Genomic DNA, 27,455 nt, shown 5'->3' with positions numbered 1-27,455 from the left:
ATTGTACTTAGTAATTTGAGTATAATTTTCAGCTGAATAATTACTTATGTCTTTAATCTTGGAAAAATTTCATTTTCTGTTTCCTAAAAAGTTATTTCTCTACCATTTCCTTTATGATAATTTCCTGCAACTCTTATTGGATGTTTGTCGGAGTATCTCAATCTAGCTTCAGAGTCTCTTAATTTTGCTTAAATTTTGCAATTACACTTGCATTTTTTCTATATCTGATGTCTCTTCAGTATTATTTTCAAATTAATCAGTTGTCTTTTCATCTTTGCCAGCCTTGATTACTTTTCCGTTATTTGACCATAATATCCAGTTCCTAGATTTATATCTTTTCTTATCTACCAATACTCATTACATTTTTTTGTTTGAATTCAGTTGTTATTTATTTTCTATAATTTTGTAATCAATGTAGTTCTTTCTTTTATTGTTTGGAGCTTTCCGAATACATACATTTTAAGTTCTATGATGCTTTTTTTTTCTATAAAGTATGAATTGATGTTCAAATATTGATTGTATTATTCTGTATTTTTTAAAATGTTATCCGCAAGTGTTTTAGGATGCTGGTCAGTATGTTCATTTTTTAAGGGAGGGGGTTCATTTTTCTCTCCCCTCCCCACTATCATCTATCTCCTTCTGGGATTACCACTCTTTGAACTGTAGCTTTGTGGCTACCTCCACCTAAACCCAAGGCCCGAAGTCATTCAGGACATCTAAGTTGTGGTCTTATTGGGATATATCGCATTAGCCCTTGAGCCAGGTTAGGTGATGGTTAGGTGCAGTTCTCGGTGAAGAAGCTGTGTCTTTGTAATTCTTGCTTCCCTAAACAGCAGTCTTAGATTGGCTGAGTGTTTTTCAGGCAATTCCCTTGCGTTGGGGAATTCCATGTCAATTCCTTATTTAAGTTGTGCAACTGGCACTGACATCTCATTTGTCATGGAACCATTTGTTCCCTATTACACTGCATTATTCAGACTTCCATATTCCACTGCCTGCTTCAAGAGCCAGGGTCCAGAAAGTATATGGATTTAGCACCACTCACCATTTATCAATTTTGTTTTGTTGATGATCCATACAGGTATCTGTCTTGGTTTTGAGCTAGGCAATGTTTCTTCAGTTTCCTATTTGATATGCAGCCTCATTTCTAGGTGTCTAGAGCAGACAGGTTAAAGTAAAATTATGAGGTCATCTTGGTCAGAAGTCATCTCCTTTTCTCAAAAATACTTTCAAATATTTCAGTTCTGTTTTCACACACACACATGTACACACACACACACACATCCCACACTCTGGTTGGATGTGCCAGTTCATTCACACACACACTTAACACATATATGTATGTATGTATGTTCACATGTGTGATATATATATGCATGGGACATATATATGCATAGAGATATATTGATTCATTCATCTGTATACACATAAACAGTTCATTCATATATACATAAGTATAAATATATAATATTCATTCATATATATGTAAATGAAATGGCACAAATACCCAGAGTGTGTATATATATATATGTATGTGTGTGAGTGTGTGTGTGTATATATATATATATATATATATATATATATATATAGTGAGTGTGTGTAATTTGCTTCTCTTCTCAACAGAGAAGTATATTGTCAGTAAGTTGAGGGCAGGAGAATCAAAGGAGTTCTAGCTTTATTTTCTGTTTGGATTAGTTTCTTACCAAAGTAATAGTAATGATCATGGTCTTCTAGTGATCCCCCCAAATCTACTCTAGAACTAGACTGTCTGTCTCTAGGGAAATTGGTACTTGAATTGGGATGAAGTCATCCTTATACCTGACAAGATGAGTGGAATATGTGGTTGAATTAAATTGCAAATGGTACTCTCTTAAATTTTATTTTCAGTAAAATACTACTTAACATGTAAAGTAGATCTTTTCTCCTTCAAAATGCATGACAGTCATTTACTAATGAATGCTTTTAAATCTACTGCCTGAGCCTTAAGATATAACAAATTATAAATTCATAGGGTTTTTAGGGGTTGGGCTATAAAGATGGAGGAAGGAAGCAGGTGTGGTAGGATTTGGGCCATGAAAGTCAAAGCTTTATTTGAAAATTGGAAACAATTCTGTTTGTTAAGCTAGCATTTTCTCTTTGCACACCATCAAGTGGAATCATGTAAGAGTTACTTAAGTCCCGCTTTAAAGAATCTACTAGAGTTGTCATCCTTCTCCTAGTGACAGGGATTAATTTATAATATCTTATTCCAGAGGAGAAGTCAAGGAAAGTGAAGGAAAAAGGAAAATGAGAGCAGAAAGTAAAAACTAGGAAGAAAACTTATGGTTGTTGGTTTTTGTTTTGTTTTGTTTTTTCCTTTCAGAGAGCCATTCCTTTCTTTTCTTAGTGATTTCCAGCTGGCATTTGTACAAGTGGCTTATTATGGTTAAAGACTCTTAGATAAATTCCTTTGATAGCATAGGCTACTCCCTGAATATGTACACTAACATTCTGTTTGTCAGATTTTGTTTGAGGCCAGATGACCACTTTTGGTTCTATTACTCTAAAAAGGTGCATATTCCGTTCTAGTCTCTAATTTGGGCATACATATATCCTCCTGACTGTGTCCATTTATTCCTTAGCCCTTGTCAGGGAGGAAAATGGGTAGCTTTAGTGGAAAAAGATATGTGCTTGCTCTTGTCATGTCTCTACATGGAATCTGCGTCTAACCCTACTTTCCCACAACAATTTGCTCTGGGTGTTGTGCCAGAACCAGGAAAATCGAACACCTCTGGATCTCATAACATTAAGGAGGGGATGGGAAGGTTGGAATATGAGTTTGCTCAACTTGTTACAACTTTGACTCTTGACTCTCTTCTTGACCGGAACTTGCAGGGCAACCATCTCCGCTGGGCTTCAGCCTTCTGTTTGGATATAGCTGGTGGTTAACCTGTGTGTTCTAGTCAAGGCTATGTGGCACTTTGAACTATAAATTTGCTTTAATTGTCTTTGGATATCTCTTCCCTTGCCCCCTCCGGGGGGCACAGTGTCTACCAGAATGGGTGAAGAGGAGCAAATGAATGAATGACTGAATGATGTCCCAAGGCAGGGTGTGAAAGGAACAAATAGAAACAAACTAAGCAGGAAAAACCTGTCCCAAATAAAACTGTCCCAAATACACCCTCTACAGAGGTTTGGCAGCATCCTCCATTTGACAGTAAGAGCCATGGTATTTTCTCCCAAAGTGGAAAGACACCAGGCTATCTCTCAGCTACCACAAATACCACAAAGTGCCGGGATGTGTACACTGTCACATGTCTGATGCTAAATGCCAAGGTCAGGTAACTCAGGGGTCGTGTGTTGTGTTGTCATCCGAGGCTACATCTTTTATGGGTTAACGCATCTCATCTTTTCTCCTCAGTTTATTATTTTTTTAAGCGCTAACACATTAATTTTACTGCCAAAGAATTGTGTTTGTTGTTATTATTTTGAAGTTCTTTCATTCGTCTGTGTCAGTAGCTGAAGCTAAAACTCCAGGATGCATGATTCCAGGAAGAATTCCCTGGGTACAAAACGGGGAAGGCACACTTGCAATGTCAGGAAAAACTTGTTTAGTTAGACTCTTATCTTGGTGCCCCACTGCCCTTCTTAAACAAGTGTATTGGATTTTTGCACTTTATTGCTGCTTCATAACCCAATATCTGAAATGGACTTCTCTAATTTTGTGTGAGAGGGTTTACTTAACAAAACGATCCCTTATTGCTTTTAAGAGGGGAGACTGTTAACCTGGATTATTGTGCACAGACAGAACATGACATGTGAGGAAATCACAGCTCCCTGGCTTTGAGCATCCTTTCTTCCCCATGCTTCCAGCAGGTTCATGAATCATGAGCTGGGCTGGGAGCACACGGCGCTGCTGAATAAAATTCAGCATGTTCTCGAAAGTCGCATGCATTTCTAAAATGTGCTGCTCTGATTGAACAAGACCTTCCTGGGGAAATGACTGGCACAGAGTATTCCCAATGGAAATATTGCTTGTAGAATATCTCATTTACTTACATTGTCAGGTTCACCCGTTGAAGTTGCCAACTGTTGCCCTTTTGTCCAGTTGATTTTTGGTCTTCCCTATTTATTACCGTAATTGTATGATTAATAGAAATGGTGGCTTTTATCAGAAAAGTCTGCGAGTGGCAGAGCTAGAAATAGTTGTGTCTTCAGAAACAGTAGTCAGGTTCTGGGAGGAGGGAGGCCACAGTGTTAACATCCCAAATGTGGGAAGACTGCCCTTTCTCTATAACCCATGCCTAGGAAAGGGTCTGTGTGCAGTGTAGAAAGGCCCTACAAACCTTAAAAATTCTTAGAGCAGTTCTAACTAAAATTGCCAGTTGAGCCCAGAAGGTTAGGTAAAAGTATGATGCACAAATATATTGCAGAATTCTTTTCAGCTCCTCTTTCCCTTAGTCTTTTTTTTAAAGATTTTATTGATTTATTTGAGAGAAAAAGAGAAATAACAGGAGTGGGGCGGGGGGAGAGGAGAGGGAGAGGGAGAAGCAGACTTTCTGCTGAGCAGGGGAGCCCTTTGTGGGGCTTCATCCCAGGACTCTGGGATCATGACCTGACCCGAAGGCAGCCACTTAACCAACTGAGCCCCATCTTTCCCTTAGTCTTTTTTTCTTTTGTTTTTTTTTTTTTTTAAAGATTTATTTATTTATTTATTTGACAGAGAGAGAGGCAGTGAGAGAGAGGGAACACAAGCAGGAGGAGAGGGAGAAGGAGAAGCAGGCTTCCCGCGGAGCAGCGAGCCCGATTCGGGGCTCAATCCCAGAACCCTGGGATCATGACCTGAGCCAAGGCAGATGCCCAGTGACTGAGCCACCCAGGCGCCCCTCTTTCCCTTAGGCTTAATGTTCAATGTTCTTAAGCCCATTTCCTCTCCTTTCAGCTATAGCTGTGCTCTGTTCCCCAGGGTCTTGATCTCACTGACTTCTGACACCTTGCTTTTGTTCAGATTTTAAATGAGGCACTTCCTGCTCCTAAAAGAATGCAGGTCTAAGGTTTAGGACAGTCCCAAAATATCTCCATACTTTTCAAAAGCTTCCATGTCTAAAGTCTTTTTGCTCTCTCCCGAGTGTTTTGTCTTTAGTAATCTAGGTGCAAACTACAATCTCTTCACCATTTTTCATGAATTCACTTGCCTCTGTAAGCTTAAAGATGATTTGGAGCTCCCAGGAGAAAGGCCACATCTTAGCCAGGTCTTGGCTTTCCACCAACCCCTTGGCTCCCCTTTTCCTTCCGCAAATCCTAGAACAGATTCTTCCCCTTACTCATGTAGAATATTTCTATTTTCTTTAACTTCCCTTGGAGTTTTACAATTTACACCAAGCAGGTTGGCTAAAATCTTTAAATACCCTTTTCCAGACAAATACAGAGCTTTTCCTAAGGACTTATAGTAAGCCATTTTTAAAAAATTCATTATATTTGGGAAAAAATTCATTATATGTGCAAGGACAGATCTCTCTATGCCCAGTCTCTATCTCCCCTCCTCTAAGTTTGATTTGACTCAAACATTTTCTATTTTTGAGGCTAAAGATGGCCAAAAGGCAATGCGAGTAGAAACCTTCTACCTCTATATCTTTATGTATAAAGTGTTAGAAAATAGGCATAGTCAATTCAAGCAACAAAGAATAGAGGAAAACACTACCAAGTCTGTTCTCTGAATTAATATTACCTAGTTACAGCTAATAACTTTAGGGTGGCTATCATCCCAAATAATCTGTCTAGAACATATTTTGCATTTGTTACATGATTGCCCCAATTCCAGAATAGGTGGCTTGATTTCTGATTTGGTTGTACTGAGTATTCAAAATCATAATATGCCACAGTTGAAAATGATGGATTTTAAGAAGGATTGAACTTAAAATTCTCTGGTCAAATACTCCCATTTTTTCAGATGGGGAAACGGAAACCAGATGTTGACTTGCTACCAGGCTACAGAACCAGTCCTTGGCAATGTCATGGCCCTAGTCCCTTGGTGTCCCGATTCTCAGGCTGTTTCTTCTTCTATGGCCTTGCTGCTGCTGTTTCATGGCTGGAGACATTGGTCCTGGGCAGTGACTCTTCAATTTATTTCTCCAAGTGGAATGGACTACAATTCATACATGTTTAAAAATAGCCAGAATTAGATTAATACACGATATTCTAATATATGGAACTTAATTAATGTGTCATGTATAATTCATACATGATGTGTAATATGTGGGGGTAATACTGAAGATCCAACTTCTCCCAATTCAATAGCTAAATAGTACTGAGGAGGACAAGGTGGAATATCTATTTCTGGAACATCTGATTGAAAGGATACTACCTCAACCTTCATCTTGGGTTTAGAATCACACAAACTCACGTCTCATTCTTGATGTTTGCACACTTACCTTTAAGATCTTGGGCAAATCACTTCTCTACTCAGCCTGACTTTCCTTATCTGCCAAAAAGGGATAATAGTACCTATAGTCTAGGATTTGGTTCTGCTATGAAAAAAAATATATGTGAAACAACCATTTCCTTGAACAGGTTATGCACTCAGTTTTCTTATTTTCTCTCCTGTCTCATTTGTCATTGCAATTTTACTTTATTAACTAATATTAGCTCATCTAGTTCCGATATATATATATATATTTTTTTTAAAGATTTTATTTATTTATTTGACAGAGAGAGAGACAGTGAGAGCAGGAACACAAGCAGGTGGAGTGGGAGAGGGAGAAGCAGGCTTCCCGCTGAGCAGGGAGCCCGATGTGGGACTCGATCCCAGGACCCTGGGATCATGACCTGAGCCGAAGGCAGACGCTTAACGACTGAGCCACCCAGGCGCCCCTGAGATATATTTTTAAAAAATAAAATTGTTTTTACTTTTTCTCCCCTCTGGGGACAGTAGTAATACTTAAATACTATTTTGGAAACATAGTAAGTCTTTTTTTTCTTTCCCCCCCCTTTTCTTTTTTTTCAGAAAGTACTCATTTGTGATAGAACTGCCACGTAGTCTTGAAGAATAAGGAACGTCAGAGGATGAATGACTATTTTCCAGAAGACAGGTAAAGCATATTTGGTAGATTAATTCTCAATTCACCTTCTCAGAGGAAAAGGACAAAACACTCATCTACCAAGATTCTAAAGAGATTTTCAGGCGACTCCCTAGCCAGACCCACATTAGTCTTTGCTTCGAAGCATTCATTCCCCAGAGCTTGGTTTTCTTGACCAGGACCCAAACTTTTTACTGAGCTGCAAGAAGACTGGAGAAAGCAATTGGCTCCTCTCCCCGACATTCACAGGTCTGGTGGCATTCAGGAGAGGGATGGCGTATGTACTTATCAGGGAATCAATCTTTCTGACTCCTATCCTCTTTTTCTTCAGTAGAGAGCGAGTTAACACAATTACCTCATCTAGAACAATTACCTCACTTTAAACTGTTTATTCTCCGGAGAAACGTGTTTGGGAGCAGGGAGCACTTTGGCAAGAGAGAGATGGATTTTTTTTTTTTTTTTTTTTTTTTTTTTTAAGAAATACTCGTATCAGTGTAGAGTGTGGGCAGTGGGGAACCGTCGGGAAGGTTTTCTTTTGAGCCAAGACTTCATTTTCTGTTGGGGTCAACCTGGCAAAAGGGGACGCGTGTTCTAACCGGTTGAGTTCTGGCACCATTTTGGGGGCTCACACCTGGGAGAGATGGTGCGTGCTTTGACTATGGAGTCTTGGACTCAGGGCCAACTCCCTAGGTGTGTTCTTTGCTCTGAAACTGTGTGGCCTAAGGCAATCTCTCTTAAGTGACTACTTCGGAGGGAAGAATAAGAGGCAACCGTGAGAACTTTCAAAAGCAGTTAAAGATTTGACAGGTTATTCAAAATAAACCACACTTAAGAAAAAGTCTTTCCTTCTTGTTATAAAGGCCAGCACGACTCACTTTCCCTGATACTTAGAAGAAAGGCAATTCCCAGGGCCCAGATTAAAACAAACAAAACCAGGAGGCGTCAGAAATGAGGAAGCTTTCAGATAAGTTAAGAAAAAAAGCAGAAATAAAAAATCTATCACATACCCGTTAACGCACCCCTGACTGTAATTTCCTTACTTCTTTATTTATATGCATGCAGATTTAGCATAGTTACAATAATGGATTTATTCTAGTGTTATTTTTCCCCACTTGGCATTTAAGCCTTTTTCTTTTTTCTTTGAACATGTACGGAGTGCTGTCTGATCTGATGTTAAAAAATGGAAGCAGGAGAGGCAGGACTGCGAAAGGGCTCAAAGTTTAACAAAACAGAGATTTCGTGGAAACGGCAGACTCCGAGGTAGCCTGCCGAGATGCTCACATCTTTCCGCGCTGTGTTCGCCTCCGAGAGGTCCGCAGGCGCCACTCACGTCCGTAGGCGTGAGCTCGCGTCCCCGAGCCAGGCTCCCGACCCGCTTCCTCTCTCCGCGAGCGGGGGCCTTTTGCGGAGCGTGGAGGAACGCGGGGGCGCGTGCCGCCGCCGCGGGGCTCACCTGAGCCTCCCGGCCTCCCGCCCCGCGCGGCCTGCCGCCGCCCCGCCCCGGCCCGGCTCATTGGCTGCCTCTCGGAGGGGAGGAGAAGGGGCGGCCGCGAGGATCTCATTAGCGATGCGGACTCGCTCCTCGGCCCCGTAGTCCCGGACCCGGCAGCAGCGGGAGCGCGGCGAGCGGTGCTGCGGAGAGGACGCGCGACTCCGGCAGCGGCCGTGGCGGCATTGGTCGCCCCGCCGTGGGAGGCTATGGGGGCGCGTGCTGGCTCCCGGTGCCCGGCCAGCGGCGGCTCGGGGCGCCCTGCCCCGGGGCTGTAGGGAGACGCCGTGGACCAGTCACTCGCCGAAGACCTCCGGGACCCGCTCATCTCGGTCCCCGGCTCGCCGTGTCTCTCCCGGACGCCCGGGGCGTGGAAGAGAAGCCAGACTCCGAGCGGGGCGAGGAGCATGGGGAGAGCGGCCGCCGCAGGAGGAGGCGCTGGAGGGGCGCGCCGGTGGCTCCGGTGGCTGGGGCTCTGCTTCTGGGCGGCGGGGGCTGCGGCTGCCCGAGGTAAGCGCCGGGCGGAGCGGGCGGCGGGGCTCGGGGAGAGACGAGGGGGCGACGGCGAGACCGAGCGGGACCCGCACCCATGGCACTGGCTTCCCAAGTTGCGCCCTGCATCTCTGCGCGCGCGGACCCCACAGGGTGGGAATCGGGCGGAGGACCTCGGAGGGGACCACTGCCTCCCACCCCAAGTTTGCGATCAGCCGCAATCCTACAGGTTGCTGTGACCGGGGCCCCTACCCCTTGACGCCCATCGCCTGATCCATTTTCCGAGCCCTCCCCAATTGCTGCAGACCGGAGTACCCACCTCCAGCCTCGCTCTCCCCTGCCCTCTTCATCTGCCTCCAAGGCGAGAGACCACGGGTGGGCGCGCATAGTGGTGTCCGAGAGTTCCTGGGAGAGGGGCGGGGTGATGGGAGTCTCTTTAGGGTGGTCTTGAATGGAGAGGGCGCTTTTTCCCTTTGGGGAGCAGCACCCAAGCTAAAGTCCGCTGAGCTTGGCACCCCACGGGCGACACTAGCCTGAGGACCTAGACAGCACTGGGCTTACTTTCGAGGAGGCCGCGGTGTGCGGGAGCCCGGGAGAGCTGTGTGCACCATCCGCGTTTAGCTGTGCCTGCAGTGCCGAGCCGGGGTAAGCGTTTGTCCCGAGGCCGCTCACCCGGCGCCTCCTCCCGCTACCGGGTGCTTACTCCAGCTAGGGAGCTAGCGAGCGCAGGGCTCCACGGCGCAGCGGGGCAACCTCCGCTTCTTGCTGACTTTGAAACGTAAACCCCGTTTTCCTGGATCCTCCGGACTCCAGTAGAGTGAAATTTCGCAACTGGTTTCACCTCCACTGTGAACGAGAACCGTGAGCATCACATTAAAGATAAATCCCGTCGACTTGTTTTGAAGATGATCAGAAGCAATTTCAGCACATAGCTTGAGTATTATGGCTTTACCTTTGAAATAACCCCGAAGCCTCTCCTTCCTGCCCATCTTTACCTTTCTCCTTCCCTGTGTGCCATCCATTAGGTTTTAGAATATGTAATTGCACTGAATGATTTACCTTAACGCTTGTCTGGCGAGAGGGGGACTGAGCCGACCACCTCACCTTCTGCTCTCTTGGCTATCCTGAACATAATGAGTAGCCAAGAGACAGAAGAGGGTGCAAGGGGTTGACGACGATCATAAAAGAACCAACACAATCTAATTTTTATAAAAACTAACAGTGTGTTAAAAGCAGTCAGGGTGCCTAGAATGAAGAATTAAAAAAAAAAAAAGGAAAAGAGGTAGATAGAGGCTGTTTTATGATCCTGTTCAGTGACTATTTGCATTTCATTTCCTGAAAACTTTTTTTCCTTTTTTTTTTTGTTTTGTTTTGTTTTGTTTTTGGTGGAGCAGACTTTTTAAAAAGCAGCAAAGGTTTAAAAATGAGCCTCGTGATTGCACACTCTGGGTTCTGGTGAAGCATAGTTGTTTCCCTTGCTGGAAGAAGCATAAGCTTCAGCCATTTAATTTACTATGGAGAAAGCCTCCTTGCAAAGTCTGCTCTGAGTTGTTTTTAATACACTGTTATAGGGAAAAGCAGGCTTTTTCTTTTCTAAATTATCTAAATGTCTGAATTCCCACTTGCTATTTGATGTGGAAATACCTAAGAGTGCCTGACTCCATGTACTGACCCCTTGGAATTTGGTTGGTGGACTTGTCTTGAAGCCAGCCCAAAACAAGAGGTGGGGACATGCCAGAAGCCTCTTGGATGGAGTTTTGCTGGCTGTGAAACTAAGGCTAGCACCTCTTGTCTGCAAGCTGTTCTTTAAAGGTCTCCTAGAAAACATACTGTACACTCTGCAGGCTTATTTACAACAGAATGTCTTGCACAGATCATAGTAATGATCAAGACACATGGAGTAGAGCAGTAAATCTGCCTAATATTTCCCTTGTAGTATTTTATGTTGTGGGGGTATGAAGCCCATTCCTTATGAGGAATTCTGAGATTCAATAGGGAATGAGTCGTAAGCCGACTCTGGAACCTGTGAAGCTGCATGCACCTGGTTTTGGACAGGTGGGCACCATGGGAGTTTTCAGAACAAAGGGTGTGTTTCAATGTTACTTAAGTTCTGCCAGCTTGGGAAGGTGCCCGTTCATTAAAAGCAAGAAGAGGTGCACTCTTGCAGCATGTTTGTTGAGTCATCTCACCAGACTCTGTGGGGTTGACCCTAGGTTGTTCTTTATCCAACGAAGTGTTTTTTTTTTTTTTTTTTTGCAAGCCTTTTCATGTTGATTTGAACCAAGGTATTCTGTCCCCCCAAACAACAGGGTATATAGAATTATGCCATTTGCTTTATGATCTAAGAATATTTAACAATTCAGTAGCATTTTCTTTATAATGACTTACGCTTTGTTTGCCAGATGAGTGTGCCAAGTTTTTTTTTTTTCTCCTTTTCTTCTCCTCCATACTTAATGTAAAACTGTCTGAAAATCAGAGGGAGATTTCAGGTAATTGGCTTTAACTGAACGTACTAGAAGGGGAAGATAACTTGGGACAAGGGACTGCCCGGAGGAACTGGTGTGGCCCAAGGAACAAAGTTCTGGTTCCTTCCTTTGCAAACAAGACTTATCTTTCCAGATTTATGTTCCTGACTGCTGGCACACTGTAAGGAAGGCACTTTGGTGCCATGATTACTGTATATTTTAACACTTTCCAACTTAAAAGAAGGTTGTTTAAAAGTTATTCATGACCTGCCAAGTGCTAATTGAATCCACATTGTGTTGTCATGTTGATTTGTTTTTGTTCTTTGAAAAACAAGAGTAGTGCTGTAGATCTGGTTGTGATTCCTGTATTAGATACTGTACATAAAGATATCCCCATCTAAAGGCGAGGAGGGAGGTAATCTTAGGCTAAACTTCCCCAAAATTCCTTGCTTTAAAAAATGTCCCGGACAATGACATCTTCCTTATAATAGCTATAGTTAATGCATTAAGGGCAAGAGAGGTACACATTTATTTTCTGGGCATAGTAGGGTCAGACGGTTTACACATACTTAAATCTATTTATCTACCTGGTTCATACATTTTAAAATCTTTAGTCATTTCCTTGTTAATGAACTTTATATGCCTCTGCCTCCTTCCCGCCCCCCCCCCCCCCCCCCCCCCCCGGCCTTCCTTGTTCTGCTCCTTTTCCTCAAAAACACTGTTCCTCCAGAGTGCTATGAGGAAAGTGTCTTTTCTCCCAATTTCCTTCCAGGATTGTCTTATTCTCACTCTTGGGTTGTGCTCGCAGCTTGAACAGTCCCGTGGCACCTTCTTTTCCTGCCTGACGAAGTGTTCTGCTCAAGAAATGTCTTCGAGTATCTTAGGTCTTAAGATGAGATTTGTTGTTCTGATTTGGCCCTTAGAAAGAAAGTTGTTCTTTTGCAGGGTCTCGCTGTGAAAAATAAATGTCCTTCCTCACTCTTTGACCTTTGTATGGTTCTGGAAGTGGTGGCCCATAGGGTGGGAAAAGCTACGGGGCCAGGAATCCTCCTTGAGCTCTCAGAACTGTATGACTGGGTGGGTCAGGTAGTTCCAGACCCTGCTGTCTTACTAGTTAGGGAAGCACTTTTCTCTCTATCATCTCAATGACTTTATTGTCCTCCTTCTACCGTATATAGTACCCAGCTAAAAATGTTGCCAACTCTAAAGGTTTCTCAAGGAATTAGTTGTACAGGAGATAGTGAATATTTGATACCACTCCCTTGTGCCTTTTCTTCTTTTTTTAATGTGACAGCTAGAGACCCAGGCTGCATGCATTCACATCTAATCCCAAAGACAGGTGTATGTACAAAGAAAGATGTATTCTATAACATCCTCTTAAAGAAGGCGGTAGTGGGGATACAGGTGTCCCCATAATGGACAGGCACACACATTCACAGAAAGTCCCGATGGGGATGCCTCTTGATTGCACTTTTGCCACTAATCCTAATCCCGTATTGAGGCAGGTGCCAGCTGAGCAGCCATGTCATTGTCTTCTCTTCTGTCCTTCTCCTTCTGATATCTTCGTGAACTAATGGCATGACTGAATAGCCAGTGGGAACTTTCCTGTAATGAGAGCTGCAAACTCTAGGCGAAGACCCTGACCAGCTCAGCCCCCTCATTTGCTAAACGGCCCCTGTTGGCGTTATAACTTACCATCGTGTTGCTACCGCTCTTTATATTCTGCCTATTCCTTCAGAGAAGGCATGTTTGTACCCTTGTTTGAGTGTGAAATAATAATAGCAATTATTGTACTTAGTGTGTGCCATTGATTATTCTAAACACTTTACGTATGTTAACTCATTTAGTCCTTAAAATACCACTCTGAAGTGAGTTGTATTCTCATTTTTAATACAGGAAACGAAGGGCAAAGAGGGATTAAATAACTTGTGCAAGGTCACAGAGTTAGTATATGGAGGAGCCTGGATTCGAACCTACACTGTCCTGCTCCAGAGCCTACAACAAGGACCGTTTTCTAAACTATGCCAAAAATAAAGTGACCCTTATAGTTTGGTGACAAAAGGACTAAAAAATTTCTCTATCACTGTGAGAGTTGTAGAGGGATTCAGAGTGGCTTCAATAAATCTATAAATATATTCAGATAAATCTCAGAGATTTATGTTGTATGAAAACAACCACCCTCTCACCATTCAGCTTAATATTCTTTGGGATTGTATTCACATTTAAAATTCTGAACGCCAGTTTCTAATACGATAGCTTGCTTTATTTTTTTTTTTCAATTTTGAATTTCAGCAGAAAATATTACTCTGATTGAATACGCCATCCATGGAATGGCAGATCCCAAGAGACTATTGGTTGCATGTCTTGTATTTTTAGCCTTGTTTGCCGGGGAAATGTGGAGCGTGAGATTTGAGAGTAGACTGTTAACACCAGAGGCTGCTGTTTCTGCTGTTTGGGGTACTCCTGCTGCAGCTCTTTTGAGGCAGATAGCTAGATTCATTTACAGAAAATAGATATTCGTTCTATTTTGCATTTCCGCTTTGGAAAGAACTTTTAATTGTTTGTGCCACATTGCATTGTGGGGCCTTATTGTGTGCATATACATGCTCTGCGTAGATAATTTTCAGAATTAGGTGGATGTTAATATATTCACTTTGGACTGCCTTAGAAATCCACTGTGAACTCCGCTGTGCTTTTGCAGTATTTCTTCCGAAAGCGGGTGTGGGTGTGCAGGACGGGGTCTGACCCGCGTCTTCTGTGCTCAACACCTGCCCCTCCCCACTGACTTCACCAACATAGAAATTAGGGGCAGAAGTCCTGGGTTGTGTTTCTGGGGCTCGAGTAGAAACAACCCACCCGTATGATGCTTCTCAGGTATATTGGACCACTACAGGACTCAAGAGTATTTCCCGATATTGTTTCTTAACAAGACAAGAGTAAGGTGAGGCCTGAATTCTTCCTCTATGACCAGTTCCTTTCTTCATAAATAAGGAAACTGGAAAACCAAAAGCTGTCTTCCAAGTGAGGTCAAGGCCAGCTTCACTTAATGCAGATTCTGATTCTCTGTCCCCAAATTTCTGGTTCATAAAGTGCAAAAGAGCCTTACTCCCCAGGAAGAGAGACCTTGGCGTGCAGGTATCCCACCAACCCAAGCTGGCATTTTAAGGCTAGGAGGAATCATGTGGCGTAAACGTCACTGCAGCGATGTGGAGCTTGAATAAGAATGAATTTCGCAGATGCTTTGTTGTAATCTAAAATCAAACGTTGTAATTTCTCAAATCAGGTGAGTCCAAGGGAAAGTGATACTGCAGAAATTCCGGCAGGTAGGTGGTTGGAAGGCAGGCATGGGAAGAAATCATCCTGCATACTTCAAAGGCTCAACTAACACCAGCATAGCTACGTTGTGTGTACTATCATTCACAGATTTTTGATAACTTACTATAAAAGCAAATTTATTTTCTAAATGTTGGGTGAGAAATTTGCCCCTGAATATATTTGTGCGTGTGTTGTTGGGAGTAGTGTGAAAGGGATTGGTGGCTTCTGCTAGCAACAGTACTTATTTAGTAGTTACCATCTTTGTTTGAATTTAATTTAATAAAATCTATGAGGAGAGGAGGGGAAACCAAATGATCATGGGTTATGGAAGCTACGCTGGTAATATCTTTGAAACTTACAAATCAGTGCTTTTCAAATGTTAATGTGCATGTAAATCTCTGCAATTCTCCTAAAAATGCACCTTCTGATTCAGTCAGTCTGGGGAGGGGCCTGAGATTCTGCATTTTTGATAGGCTTCTAAATGACCGCATCCATGAACCCCATCCATCTTTAAGTAGCAGGGCCATATGTGATAGTAATTCAGAGTTTGTATTTTCAATATTGTTTTTCACATGCAAGCCAGTATGAAGTGGAATACAGTGTAAGACTATTTTTAAAATGCCAATAGAATAGGTAAACACAAATGTCAGTTTTAACTCAGACAAACATGCAGCAACTCATAAAACGAACACATTCAGGAGCTCCATTCTGAGATGATATATTGTCCTGCTTCCAGCATTTGTAAAGACAGATGCAATATTTGAAAAGTCTTGAATCCAGGGCGCTTGGGTGGCTCAGTCGTTAAGTGTCTGCCTTCGGCTCAGGTCATGATCTCAGGGTCCTGAGATCGAGCCCCGCATCGGGCTCCCCGCTCCTTGGGAAGCCTGCTTCTCCCTCTCCCACTCCCCCTGCTTGTGTTCCCTCTCTCGCTGTGTGTCTCTCTGTCAAATAAATAAAATCTTAAAAAAAAAGTCTTGAATTCTATTTTGAAGTAATTGAGGACCGATGTTTGCATCTAATTAATTGCATGTAATAAAGAGGAAACTGGAAGTTGAGCAGTTTGCCCAAAGTCAGATTTTCTACTCCTCTCAATCGCCTTCATTCTATCGTATCTCTTGACCTCACCCGCACTTGAAATGATCTGGAATTCAAGATAATGAGAGAACGAGGCCATAGTTAAGTAAGAGGTAGAGTAAAACCAGTTGGTTCAAAAAAAAACAAAAAAACAACTCGCCCAACAGAGCACTGTTCATACAGCGTACTGAGGCTTCCCCACCAGCTGGATTATCGTTGTCACATCGTGTATGTGTTTGGGGTCTGTCTTTCTCTGCTGCAAGGTAGTTAGTTATGTCTCCTTGACAGGGCCCATTGTGCTTACTGTTACTCACCCAGCCCCTGGCAGTCATTGTCCAGTAGCATACACCAACCAATATTTTTTACTACAACCTCATTGTGTTAAGGCATAAATACTATTTAGGTGAAAGTTTCTAAAACTTATTCAATATTGTGATAAAATAACTCAGGGAAATGTAATTGCCAGAGAAAGAATTAAATAACTGTAAGAGGGTTTTATATATATATATATATATATTTTTTTTTTTTTTTCCCTTAATAGGTTGGAAAGCCTACATTCCTAGACAGACTATTCTAAAAAGATGTTTAAGAGTGATACTCTCATGGATGACTGTTTTGAGTAATCATTCATTTGCTTGGAACTTGGCACCTTTAAGGGATGTTTACAAGTGTGATTGCTTTGTATTTTCACATCCACCCTGATCTTGAACAGATGATAAAATTAGATTTAGAGATTCTTCAACCAAGGCCAGACAGGGAGCAGTAAATAGTACCAAGCCTAGAAGCTGAGTCTCCAAATGGTTTCTGGGCCTTTTGGACTTCCTTACCATGTAATTCTATTTTATTACTAGATGGATTGATTAGACCTGAGCCAGACGATACAGCATTTTGCTCACGTTGCATTTGAGACAGGGCCGTGGATGTGTGAGCATGTGTGAGGAAGGAGAAATACGTGAATAAAAATTTTGGATGATACCTGTGTTGCCTTCTCGGTCTGTTTGTATTATGTTTCTCATGGTTATAAACAGAAATGGCCTTGCCTGGGAAATGTGTCCGAAGTGATTGGAGGGAGGGGCACCTGGGTGGCTCAGTCATTAGGCGTCTGCCTTCGGCTCAGGTCATGATCCTGGGGTCCTGGGATCGAGTCCCACATTGGGCTCCCTGCTCGGCGGGAAGCCTGCTTCTCCCTCTCCCACTCCCCCTGCTTGTGTTCCTGCTCTCTCTATCTCTCTCTGTCAAATAAATAAATAAAATCTTAAAAAAAAAAAAAAGAAGTGATTGGAGGGAAGTAAAATTGTGAATATATCACTAATGGCATACTGTGGTCTGGAGTAAGTTGTATGTCACATATTCTGAGGAACTTGCTAAGCAATAACATTTTCTTTATCAAAGGAATGAAAGTGTTCATTAAAGTAGGTGAAATCGCAAATTAGTTCTCTGGTTTTATTTTTAAAGATGCCATTATAAACCAGGCTTTTTAGAAATAGAATACTAGCTCCTCCATCTGCATGGCTTTCTAAATACATTGCCTTTATTATTAATTTTAAGTGTATGTGCTGTATTTTTTCTTTCTGTGTACACTTGTAAAACAAGCTTAAAGTCTTTAAATTTGTACTTGAAGGTTGTGCCGTGGCACAAGGCAATTGGACTTCCAATAACAATTTTCATTAGTGTGTCTTTAAGAATTTTACAGCCTGTCTTCAAAAAGATATAGGGCCAAAAAAATACAGACCACCAAATAAAATTCTTTGCCAGGCAAATGTAAGTATTTTATAAGCCATTTGAGAGGGGCTGGAAAAAGTTTAACTCTCCTCCATCTAAATCAGCAACCCTTGTATCTCCCTCAGTTTTGGGACCAGAATTACACTGATTGCATCAAATTTCCAAAGTTGTTTTCCTTACGGAAAAACAAAAACAAAAACAAAAACCCAACAAAAACAATCAGGAGGTTCACAGGTTTTGTCAGTGTGAGGTGTGTGGGTGGGATGTATTTGGGGGTTTGCTTTAAAGAAATAAAGCTGAATAAAAGATTTGTCATTAATTTCTTTTTTTTACATTGGGGCAAAAAGAAAGCAAAAAAAGAAAACCCACACAACCCATTTAGTATTTTCTCAAGTTTAACAGACAGCTTGAGACGCATTTCAACCTCTGGAATGGCAGTGTGGAAAGACAGCACTACCATATCACATCCTGCAGCAGAGAAGACCATCATTTACAAAGCCAATCATTAATAATTGTCAAGGTGATAAGTGCTTTGATGCCTGGGTATCTGTGTATGTATTATATATTAGTAGAATGTCATATATCATCCTTATAGTAAACTTAGATCATGAAAGTTCTATGCTATTAATTTAAATGGCATTAATAACACTTGAGATGTCGATTTAATTTTGACTTCTGAGTCAGCTTCTTAATTTAGGTACTCTGTTTTCTCTCTCCGTGGTATCTCTTGTCTAACCCCCAAATCTTTGTATTTTTTTTTTTAAGATTTATTTATTTGAGAGAGAGAGAGAGAGAGCGTGAGCATAGGTGTGGAAGCAGAGAGAGAATCTTAAGCAGACTCTTTGCTGAATGTGGAGCCTGACACGGGGCTTAATGTCATGATGACCCTGAGCCAAAACCAAGGGTTGCGTGCTCAACCAACAGTTCCACCCAGGCCCCCCTGTCTGTTTCTTCCTCAAGACTCCCTTCTCAAAAACTCCCTTCTCCTTTAAGCAGTGTGATGAGCCTGGGAAGTTCGAGACCACATGTGCTTCAACGTGTCACTTCCTTCTCTGGTTCTTCACAATATTTTTATCATTTTGGGAACCATTTCTTGGCATTTTAAAAATATATTAAAACCTTCAATAAAAAATGCTGTGGATGTAGAATTTTCAGGACAAGTTAGTGGGACTTCAGGAATGATGCTGGTAAGCCTTGGCTGAAGCATTTTGAGGAAGTTACCGACACCATAAAAAATTTAATTCTAGGTATCAGTTTCTCTTAAATCAGTGGTTGTAAACTAATGCATACATGAGCAACTCTAGCAACCGAAGTGGGTTGCATGGAAAATGGCTGAAGGAGTTAGGACCCCCTGCACCCCCACTGTGGCTCATTTTTGCTCAGTTGGGTGCAGGGGCCTATGGTTGCTAGAGTGACTTTTTCTTTCCAATAGAAACCAGATTTATGAAATTTTATGTTTCCAGGTTCTCTAATTCTTCTCACATTGTAATAAAACACCTTTGATAAACAAAACTCACTGTATAGAACACTCTGACTTCCAGTTTGTTTCAGTGACCTTGGTGTATTTTATGAAGAGGTTGAAAGGATCCGGGAGCCAGTCATTTCTCATGTTCAGTACTCATCTTTGAGCTGCACTTCTAAAGCTTCTTCTAGCTTTGTGGAGGGGCACTGCCTAAAAGCAGAAGATAGAAAGCATTTACATGGCCATCCATTTAATGTTTCACAAACATTAATTTGATCACCAAGTTTCTATGTAATTCTGTAGAGGAAAATCATAAAATTGTATCACTGAAAAGAACCCTAAAATTTCTAGGCCAAAACCAAATTTTTACATGAACAACCAAATTCTAGAGAAGCAAAGTAGCTTTCCTGACTTTTATAGGTCATTTCTGTCGGTGCTCACCCATGAATCCAGATCTTCACTTTCTCAATGTTGTCATTCTTACCTCTTTTCGTTTCTGGGCCTATAAAAACAAAAGTAATCAATAGAGGCACAAAAGAATTCAAAAGGAATACCAGAAGACTAAAGACTATTGATCATTTTTCCTCTGTTAGAGGATGTCTTCCTTTTATTTAAAATGTTTTTATTTTTCTAAATACCTTTGAAATAATATAGATCTCTCTTCTTGGCTCAGTTCTTAGAGAACATTAGGGTTTTGATTTGAGGGGCTCAGGTTAGTTCAGTGTAGCAGAGCTAATTAATATAGTAAAAAGTTTCTGTTATGGATTTGTTTCATGTTGGGAGGAAATTTGGGGTGAGTCTTAAGCTTTTGTCTCAATTACTTCTGCATCCTTGGTAATAGATGTGTCCAGTATGAACAAATACTGAACTCGTATTTAGGATCTACTACAATCAATCACTAGTAGGTCCTAAATACTTTCTAAATGTCATTGTTTTAAAAATCTGTACACAGGAAAGAATATTATTGTAACTGCATTTTCACTAATACTATGATATTAGTGCTGTGAGTTATACTTTACTCAAAGAATATGATTTTATTTTTATTTATTTTTTTTATTTGAGACAGAGAGAATGAGAGAGAGAGAGAGAGAGAGAGCACATGAGAGGGGGGAGGGTCAGAGGGAGAAGCAGACTCTCTGCCAAGCAGGAAGCCTGATGCGGGACTCGATCCAGGGACTCCTGGATTATGACCTGAGCTGAAGGCAGTCGCTTAACCAACTGAGCCACCCAGGCGCCCAAAGAATATGATTTTAGAGTATTTGCCACACAGCTCCGAATTCTTACCTGGGTAAATAAATCACTTCCAATTTCCATTTTTCCTTGTGTAAAGCTGGATTTTCAGGTGTGGTGAGAGGGTAACACTTTCCAGTTTGAATGGTCCACTGGGCCCATTATGAGGTGGTTATTCAAGTGGATGTAATAGTTGGACACTCTGAGGACACTGGGTGGGGCAGATTTCAAATGTGCATAAGCATTTGACTTGTGGTTCTTCTAAGAGAGCTTTTGATGTTGGCAGCCCTATGCTAGTGATACCCTCAAAAGGTTATAAATCTGCATTCAAAGAGAGCGACTGGATATAATTTTGAAGGCTTCAGTTGCTGCTTCTCATGGAGTCCCTATTTTTCTTTATTTTCAAGTGAATTCTGCACCTCCGAAGGCCAGGATAACTTGCAAAAGCAATCCCCATGATTGAGCTGGAGCCTGGAAAATTGGGAGACTGGATCATGTTGATGATTCATATCCAAGCCACTTTGCTGCGGAAGTGTTAAACACACGGGGTTTAGGAAACTTCTGATTCTTGGAGATTAGGTGTCAAAATATTCAGGCTTTTTTTTTTTTAAGATTTTATTTATTTATTTGACAGAGAGAGACACAGCGAGAGAGGGAACACAAGCAGGGGGAGTGGGAGAGGGAGAAGCAGGCTTTCCGCAGAGCAGGGAGCCCGATGAGGGGCTCGATCCCAGGACCCTGGGATCATGACGCAAGCCGAAGACAGACGCTTAACGACTGAGCCATCCAGGTGCCCTGGGTTTGGTTATTTTTTTAGCAATTGTCAGCGAAGGCTCTTGCTGCTGGAAATGGTGGTCAGGTTTTAGATCTCCAAATCTCTGGTCATCACCCAATGCTATTTTTTCAAACCCAGCAGAAAAGCGGACTTCTGTAGTATTGTCAGCCAGGATGGGGGAGGAAATCCTATGCAGGTACTTTGGAGGTGTGTTAACTTCTTTTTTTTGAGTTTCAAACTGATGTTTAACAGTTTAAAGTATGTTTAAACAGTTTTATCGAGAAACAGTAGATAGAAAGATGAGCGCCAAATGTTTAGTGTAGCCCTGGTTTATTGAAGTACATATGTGTGTGATTTAAGTGATGAAGTCACTGTCTCTCTGACGTTCTCAGTCAGCTGTGACAAGGTCCTCTAACTCAGAGGAATCAAGTCGAATCTCCTGGGGGATGACCCACTGGTATTTTTTTAAGTTCCCCAGGTGATTCTCAATTTGGGAACGCAAGATCGAGAGCCATTGATTTAATGGGTGCATTGATTGTGTACAAATGTCGACTCTGATCTTGTTTTAAAATTTAGAGAAGTGATTTGGAAATCACTGTCCAGGCAAAAGGTAAGGGATTAAAGGTGACCATACCCCATTTGCCTCCCCTTCTGTGTTAGGCGTCGTCTTTCCACATTGCATTCCAGATGACTTGCGTGAGTGAAACTGGACGCCGGCACAAGCCGAGAAGCTTGACTTTTCCTGCTAGGAAGCAACACCTGGGGTATTACTAAAAGGGATAAGATTATATGAGAGGGATTAGGCATTAAGGACTCAGGTTTGGAGTTTGTACCATGTTTCCCTTCTGGACAAAAGCACAGGGCTCACATTTAGAGACTCCTATCCCCTTGAAGCATCATTGAACATCTCCCAGGCCCAGGATGTACATGATAAGTAGTCATATTGATGAGTGGATTAGTATCTTTGTGCTAGTTTTGGTGTCTGAAGGATATAGGCAGCGTAGCTCCTACATATAGTGGAGGGCCAAGTCCCAGGGAGCACCACTATTGTTGACGCAGAGAGGTAGGCAGGGACACCATTGCCATTCCAGGCAACTTGGTGTAGGAATTCTTCTCACCGCAAGTGTTTCTAATAGTACTGCCCTGTTCACAACTGCCAATGGTTCCTTATTTGTCTGTGAAATCAAATATAAACTGTAAGATGTTTTGTGATTTTATTGTTGCATATGAATAGTTTTTTTTTTAAAGATTTTATTTATTTGACAGAGACACAGCAAGAGAGGGAACACAAGCAGGGGGAGTGGGAGAGGGAGAAGCAGGCTTCCCGCTGAGCAGGGAGCCCGATGCGGGGCTCAATCCCAGGACCCTGAGATCATGACCTGAGCCGAAGGCACTTAATGACTGAGCCACCCAGGCGCCCCTGAATAAATAGTTTTTTAAAAATCAAATTACACTGGGTATTTGTGCGTTTAACACCACATGTAAGAAGTGGGGCGCTGTCAACACTTGACCCTTGTGTGTGTTTCTCCCATCATGCACCACTCGGGTCCTCCTTCAGAAGGAATCATGGCTCACTTTCTGTGCTCATCATCTCTTTGTTTCTAAAAAATAGCTTAAACAAATATGTATGTACTTCGACACAAACACAGTTTACTTTTGCTTCTTTTGGAGATGTATTTAAATTAGAGTCTACATATTTCTCAGCAGTTGTTGTTTGTCACGACAAGATTGTGTTTCATCTCTGTTATTACATGTACTGTTGTTGATTCACTTCCCTCAGATACGATATTCCGTGGTGTGACTCAGCCATAATTGACTTATGTTGCTGTCTGTGAAATTTGGGCTTGTTCAGATTTTTTTTCTTTTATGAAAAGTGCTCCTAGGAACTTTGTTATGCATGCCTCATGGTACCCATTTTCAAGTGTTTTTACCTGAGAGGAGATCACTAAGACCTAGAGGGCGAGCATGTTAAATTTTCCAGACAATGCCACATCGTTTTTCAGCAAAATGTAAGTTCTCATCGTTTCCCATCAACCACCATTGGATATTAATAGGCCTGGAGGTTTCTGCTCATTTTTAGTGGGTTATAATATGATTATCTCTGCATGGACTTAATTTTCGTATTTCTGATTGCTAATGAAGTTAAACATTCTTCCATATACCTCATTGCCATTTATATTTCTTCTACGAAACACCTACTCAAGTCTTTTGCTCATTTTTTCTATTATTGTATCTTATTGAATTGTAGTAGTTTTAAGTATATATGTGTCATGCATGTTTTATGTATGCACATATAAAATCCTTAATGTGTTATGTGTGATTGAAATTTGGTCTAGTTTTTTTTTAACTTTATGGTATTTTCTGATGACTTGAATATTTTGTTATTTTCTCATGAACTTTAGTTTCAATTTTAATGTAATCAGTGTTTTCAGTCATTTTAGGCTTAGGTCCTTTGTGTTGTGCTTAGGAAATCTTGCCTACATGTAATTAAATACATTCTCTTGGGGTGCCTCGGTGGCTCAGTTGGTTAAGCGACTGCCTTCGGCTCAGGTCATGATCCCAGGGTCCTGGGATCGAGCCCCCATTGGGCTCCCTGCTCCGCGGGAAGCCTGCTTCTCCCACTCCCCCTGCTTGTGTTCCCTCTCTCGCTGTCTCTCTCTCTGTCAAATAAATAAATAAATAAAATCTTTAAAAAATAAATAAATACATTCTCTTATATCCTAAATTGTATAGTTTGGTCTTTCATATTTTTGCCTTTAATCCAACTAGGATACATTTTTATTTCTTTTTTTTCCTGTGTAGAGTTTGAGTTAGAGATTTCTTTTCATTCTTTCATGCACATAATCAGTTGTCTCAGAACCATTTATTGAGAAGTCCCTCCCTTCTTTAATGATCTCTGATGTCACCTTTGTAACATATGAACATTTCATATATACATGGGTATTTTTTGGTCTGGCATTAAATGGTCTTCAGAACACTTCCAACAAACCTTTCTGTTTTTTTTTTTTTCCTACTGTCTCTTCATGTACCTTCTAATCAACTGGACTCCTTGCTGTGCCTCAAAACTACTCCCACGATTTCCTTTGTCTTGTGCATTTTGTTACTTGTACTTCTCACATGTTGCCTTGTGTATTATTTTAGGTATATTCATTTCTCTTTTGCTCCCTATTATATGTGAACTTTTGGTAGCAGGCATGATGTTTTATTCATCTTTGATACCTTTGTACAGAATAATGTCTTTTACTTAACAGATATTTGATAAATCATTGAACTAAAGTGGGGTTTGTAAATGAGGGGCTCTTGGATACTTTCCAGTTAGTCTCATTGTATTTGCCCACTGATGATAACTGAGATTTGTAGAATTTAAATGCAGTGCCCAGGGTCACACAACTTGGTGGATCCTTGATTTTTTTTTTTCTTGAACTTATTCCAGAACACCTTTCATTATATGTTCCATAGACAAAGAACTGAACTATCAGACATTGTGCAGAAGTATGAACTAATATGAAGGTACTGGAAAAAAAGTGAAGAGATATATGTGGTAGGTCCAAGATTCCTAGACTGGTTGAGTCCATTGCCAACAATGACATTCATTTCATAGCCAGACACTGGGCATTTCCTAAGCATGTTGTGCTAACTCACATCTCTATGCCATTGTTCCTTCCTCTTGGTCAACAAATCTGTCCTCATGGACCACTATCCATGAATTTTCCCCACTCCTGGAGATTAAGTTGTCCTCGTTGAATGCTGTATTTCCATACCTTGACATCACTTCTGGTACTGCACCAATGAGACCATATTCTAGTTCTTTTTCATAAGTCTCTCTTGCTCTTGATTTTTACCACTTGAGGGCAGAGACAATTTTCTATTTTACTGTATCTTCTCAACACCTAACACAGAGCCATGTTTGGAATACATTAGGTTTCCAAGATGTTCCAACTGCAGAACGGAGACAAGCAAAAAACCAAAACCTGCACGTGAGCTTATAAATATGTTCTGTCATTCCACTGTTTAGGTGTATAATTCATTTTGGTAGAATCATTGTGCTACCCCATCTAATAAAACACAAAACCTGTGGGAATGATAACATATTTCTACAGCGTTAACTGTTATCACAGTAGTCTAAATTAGCTAAGGAACTTGGTCTAAGTATTCAGAGGTCCCACGTTAGGGAAGCTTTGCTAGGTTGAAAGCACGCTGGGTTTTTGAGCGAATGATGCTGTATAGTTGGGAATCTATATAACCAGAAGAGAACTTAAAGATCCTAGGCATTTGAGTTGAAGGTTCAAAAAGAGGATAATTATAGGAAAAGGAATGGAGATAAGAGGGTACCAGCTACAAATAATAACGCTTTGGTTCAAGGGATAGCCCTGCAATGGTTACAGTTCTGGAGTGAGCATTCCAACTTGCTCTTAGTTTCAAGTCATGAAGGTGAACTCTTGAGTGTCTCCTTCACTGCTGGGAGCTTCCAGGCAGGAGAACATTGGGAAGCTAAGTCAGTGATCCAGCAGGGCTGGCAGTGGGAGTTTCAGGAGCTGGCATTTTCTTTTCCATCCTGGAAGTCAGGAGTTGGCTAAATGGTTAGATGAATGCAACTAAGGAGCCCAAGGGACCTTAATTGTACTTACTCTAAGTAGTTCTTTTAGGTGAAAGTATTTTTTCCCTTAATTTTGAAAGTATGTGTTTATTATATTAGAAGAAATCTGAAAATATAGGAAACTATTAAAGAGAACAAAATCCCAGTAGATACCCAAAAAATAACCACTCAGGGGAATTCTCCAGGTAGAAGCCATATTCCTCATGGTGCCTCTGTTAGTCTGTAAATCCCTGTTGGTTCCTCTCTGTCTCTACCATTTTGAAAGAGGAACAACCAATTATCTGAGTACTAAACCAAATACTTTAGTTCCTGTTCTTATCTTTTCAGAATGTTGACTTCTTGGTAGCAGATTCTGAGTAGCCCTGTGACATATCTTCAGTGCTTTGGATGATGTGAGAATAGCACGTATTTGTTATTTTTCAAAAACTGGCCAGAGCTACTGGACACACCCATTGTAACTGTAGTGCCCCAAGACCCTTGACAGCTGTGTCTTCTGAGAACTTACATAGTAGTGCTTTGTATTCATTGAGCTGACTAGAGAAAAAGCCACCAAATCATTTCTTTATCTCTCAGTATGAGGATGGTGTGTGATTTGGTTACTGCTTTGGAATTCAGAAAGACAGTTTTTTTTTTTTTTTTTTTTTTTTTTTTGACACTCCCAAGATAACTTTAAAGGATGGTTTTTCTATACCTGGTATGTTACCACGTATGGATTTTATCTCAGCATCAGGATGAGTCAGACCTTGGCTAATATGAGCTCTTCTAACTATTGTAGACTGAGATAAATAGGGATATATTTGTTTAGAATATATTGTTCTTACGTGTATGCAGGCTGTCTCAGTTGTGGTGAAGTCTATCCCTAGGTAGCCAAGAGCAATCATCAATATATATACTCATGTTTATGTTCTGTATTTTTTTTCTTTTCTTGGCTAGAAACAATTATATGGAATTCTCATAGGTAAAACTAATTAAGATTAGAGCAGTTAGTCTTTGCCAAGTCCCCTTCTTACCTTCTTCTTAAACTGATTTATTAATAAAATGCATCTGAAGTAATTAAGATGTAGAAAACAAAAATCTGACTACTATATTTTTTGGCAATCTGTGACTTATGTTTTCAATTCATCTGTCCCATCACCACTACCAGCACCTCCCTTAGCTAAATTCCTCAGCTCCAAAATGAAAGCTTCTAAATTCCTAATCTACAGAAGTGTTTTCCCCAATATGTGCATATCTGTAATGGTATCAAAGTTTCATAGCTGGTAATTGTCTGTGTAGGGAGTTGAATGTCTGTTTATGTTTCCATATAAAACACCTTGATGACAGGCTTGTTGTTTTCTGAATCTTTGCAAATACTTGTAGTTTGGCACATTTTAGTAATTCAAGGAATAAATGAGTAGATGAATGGATGAATAGTTACCAGCTACAATGAATATTTGTGTGTTAACTGAGCTCTGGCTTGCTAATTGTATATGATCATGTGACTGTCTGCTTGTGCCATTCATTATGGTAGATGCTTGACATATGCTTTAATTCCTACAATAACTGTGTCAGGTAGGCATTATTATTTGTTTACAAATAAGGAAATTAAAACTCAAATATACTTTCCCAAGGCCATACCTGTAATAGTGGAAGGGGGGTTGGATATGAGCCTAGGTCAATTTAGCCCTAAATACATGTATGCTGTATCATATCAAGGTACCTTCCAACTTTATAATGAAGATTCACACAAGTGTCTGAGATTCTTTGGATAAAATACTCCTTTGCAAGCCAGCGAGAATT

The 27,455-nt window shown here is 41.2% G+C and overlaps 1 protein-coding gene and 1 long non-coding RNA gene across 9 annotated transcripts in view; one reads left to right on the top strand and one right to left on the bottom strand.

Annotated features, from left to right (window-relative positions):
* The first annotated feature begins 8,662 nt into the window (after positions 1-8,662).
* UNC5D (unc-5 netrin receptor D) overlaps positions 8,663-27,455 on the top strand; it is a 524,695-nt gene continuing 505,902 nt past the window's right edge. For all 7 annotated transcript variants that reach the window (XM_027600322.2, XM_027600321.2, XM_027600320.2 and 4 more), the window contains exon 1: positions 8,663-9,054. In XM_027600322.2, the coding sequence (XP_027456123.1) occupies positions 8,952-9,054 (103 nt within the window). In that variant the 5' untranslated portion in view covers positions 8,663-8,951. The remainder of the gene's footprint in view (positions 9,055-27,455) is intronic.
* Positions 9,637-20,479, bottom strand: LOC113925726. 2 transcript variants are annotated; one of them, XR_003521031.1, is made up of 5 exons: positions 20,359-20,479; positions 19,516-19,576; positions 19,130-19,284; positions 11,425-11,501; positions 9,637-9,882 (listed from the first exon to the last, which is right to left on the bottom strand). It is a non-coding gene; the product is annotated as an uncharacterized LOC113925726 (long non-coding RNA). The 2 variants fall into 2 exon arrangements; XR_003521032.2 differs by lacking the exons at positions 9,637-9,882; positions 11,425-11,501 and adding an exon at positions 15,828-15,957 and having other exon boundaries at positions 20,359-20,471.

The sequence above is a fragment of the Zalophus californianus genome, chromosome 2 (assembly GCF_009762305.2).
Source record: "Zalophus californianus isolate mZalCal1 chromosome 2, mZalCal1.pri.v2, whole genome shotgun sequence".
Lineage (NCBI taxonomy): Eukaryota > Metazoa > Chordata > Mammalia > Carnivora > Otariidae > Zalophus > Zalophus californianus.
This window is presented reverse-complemented; position numbering and strand designations above follow the sequence as displayed.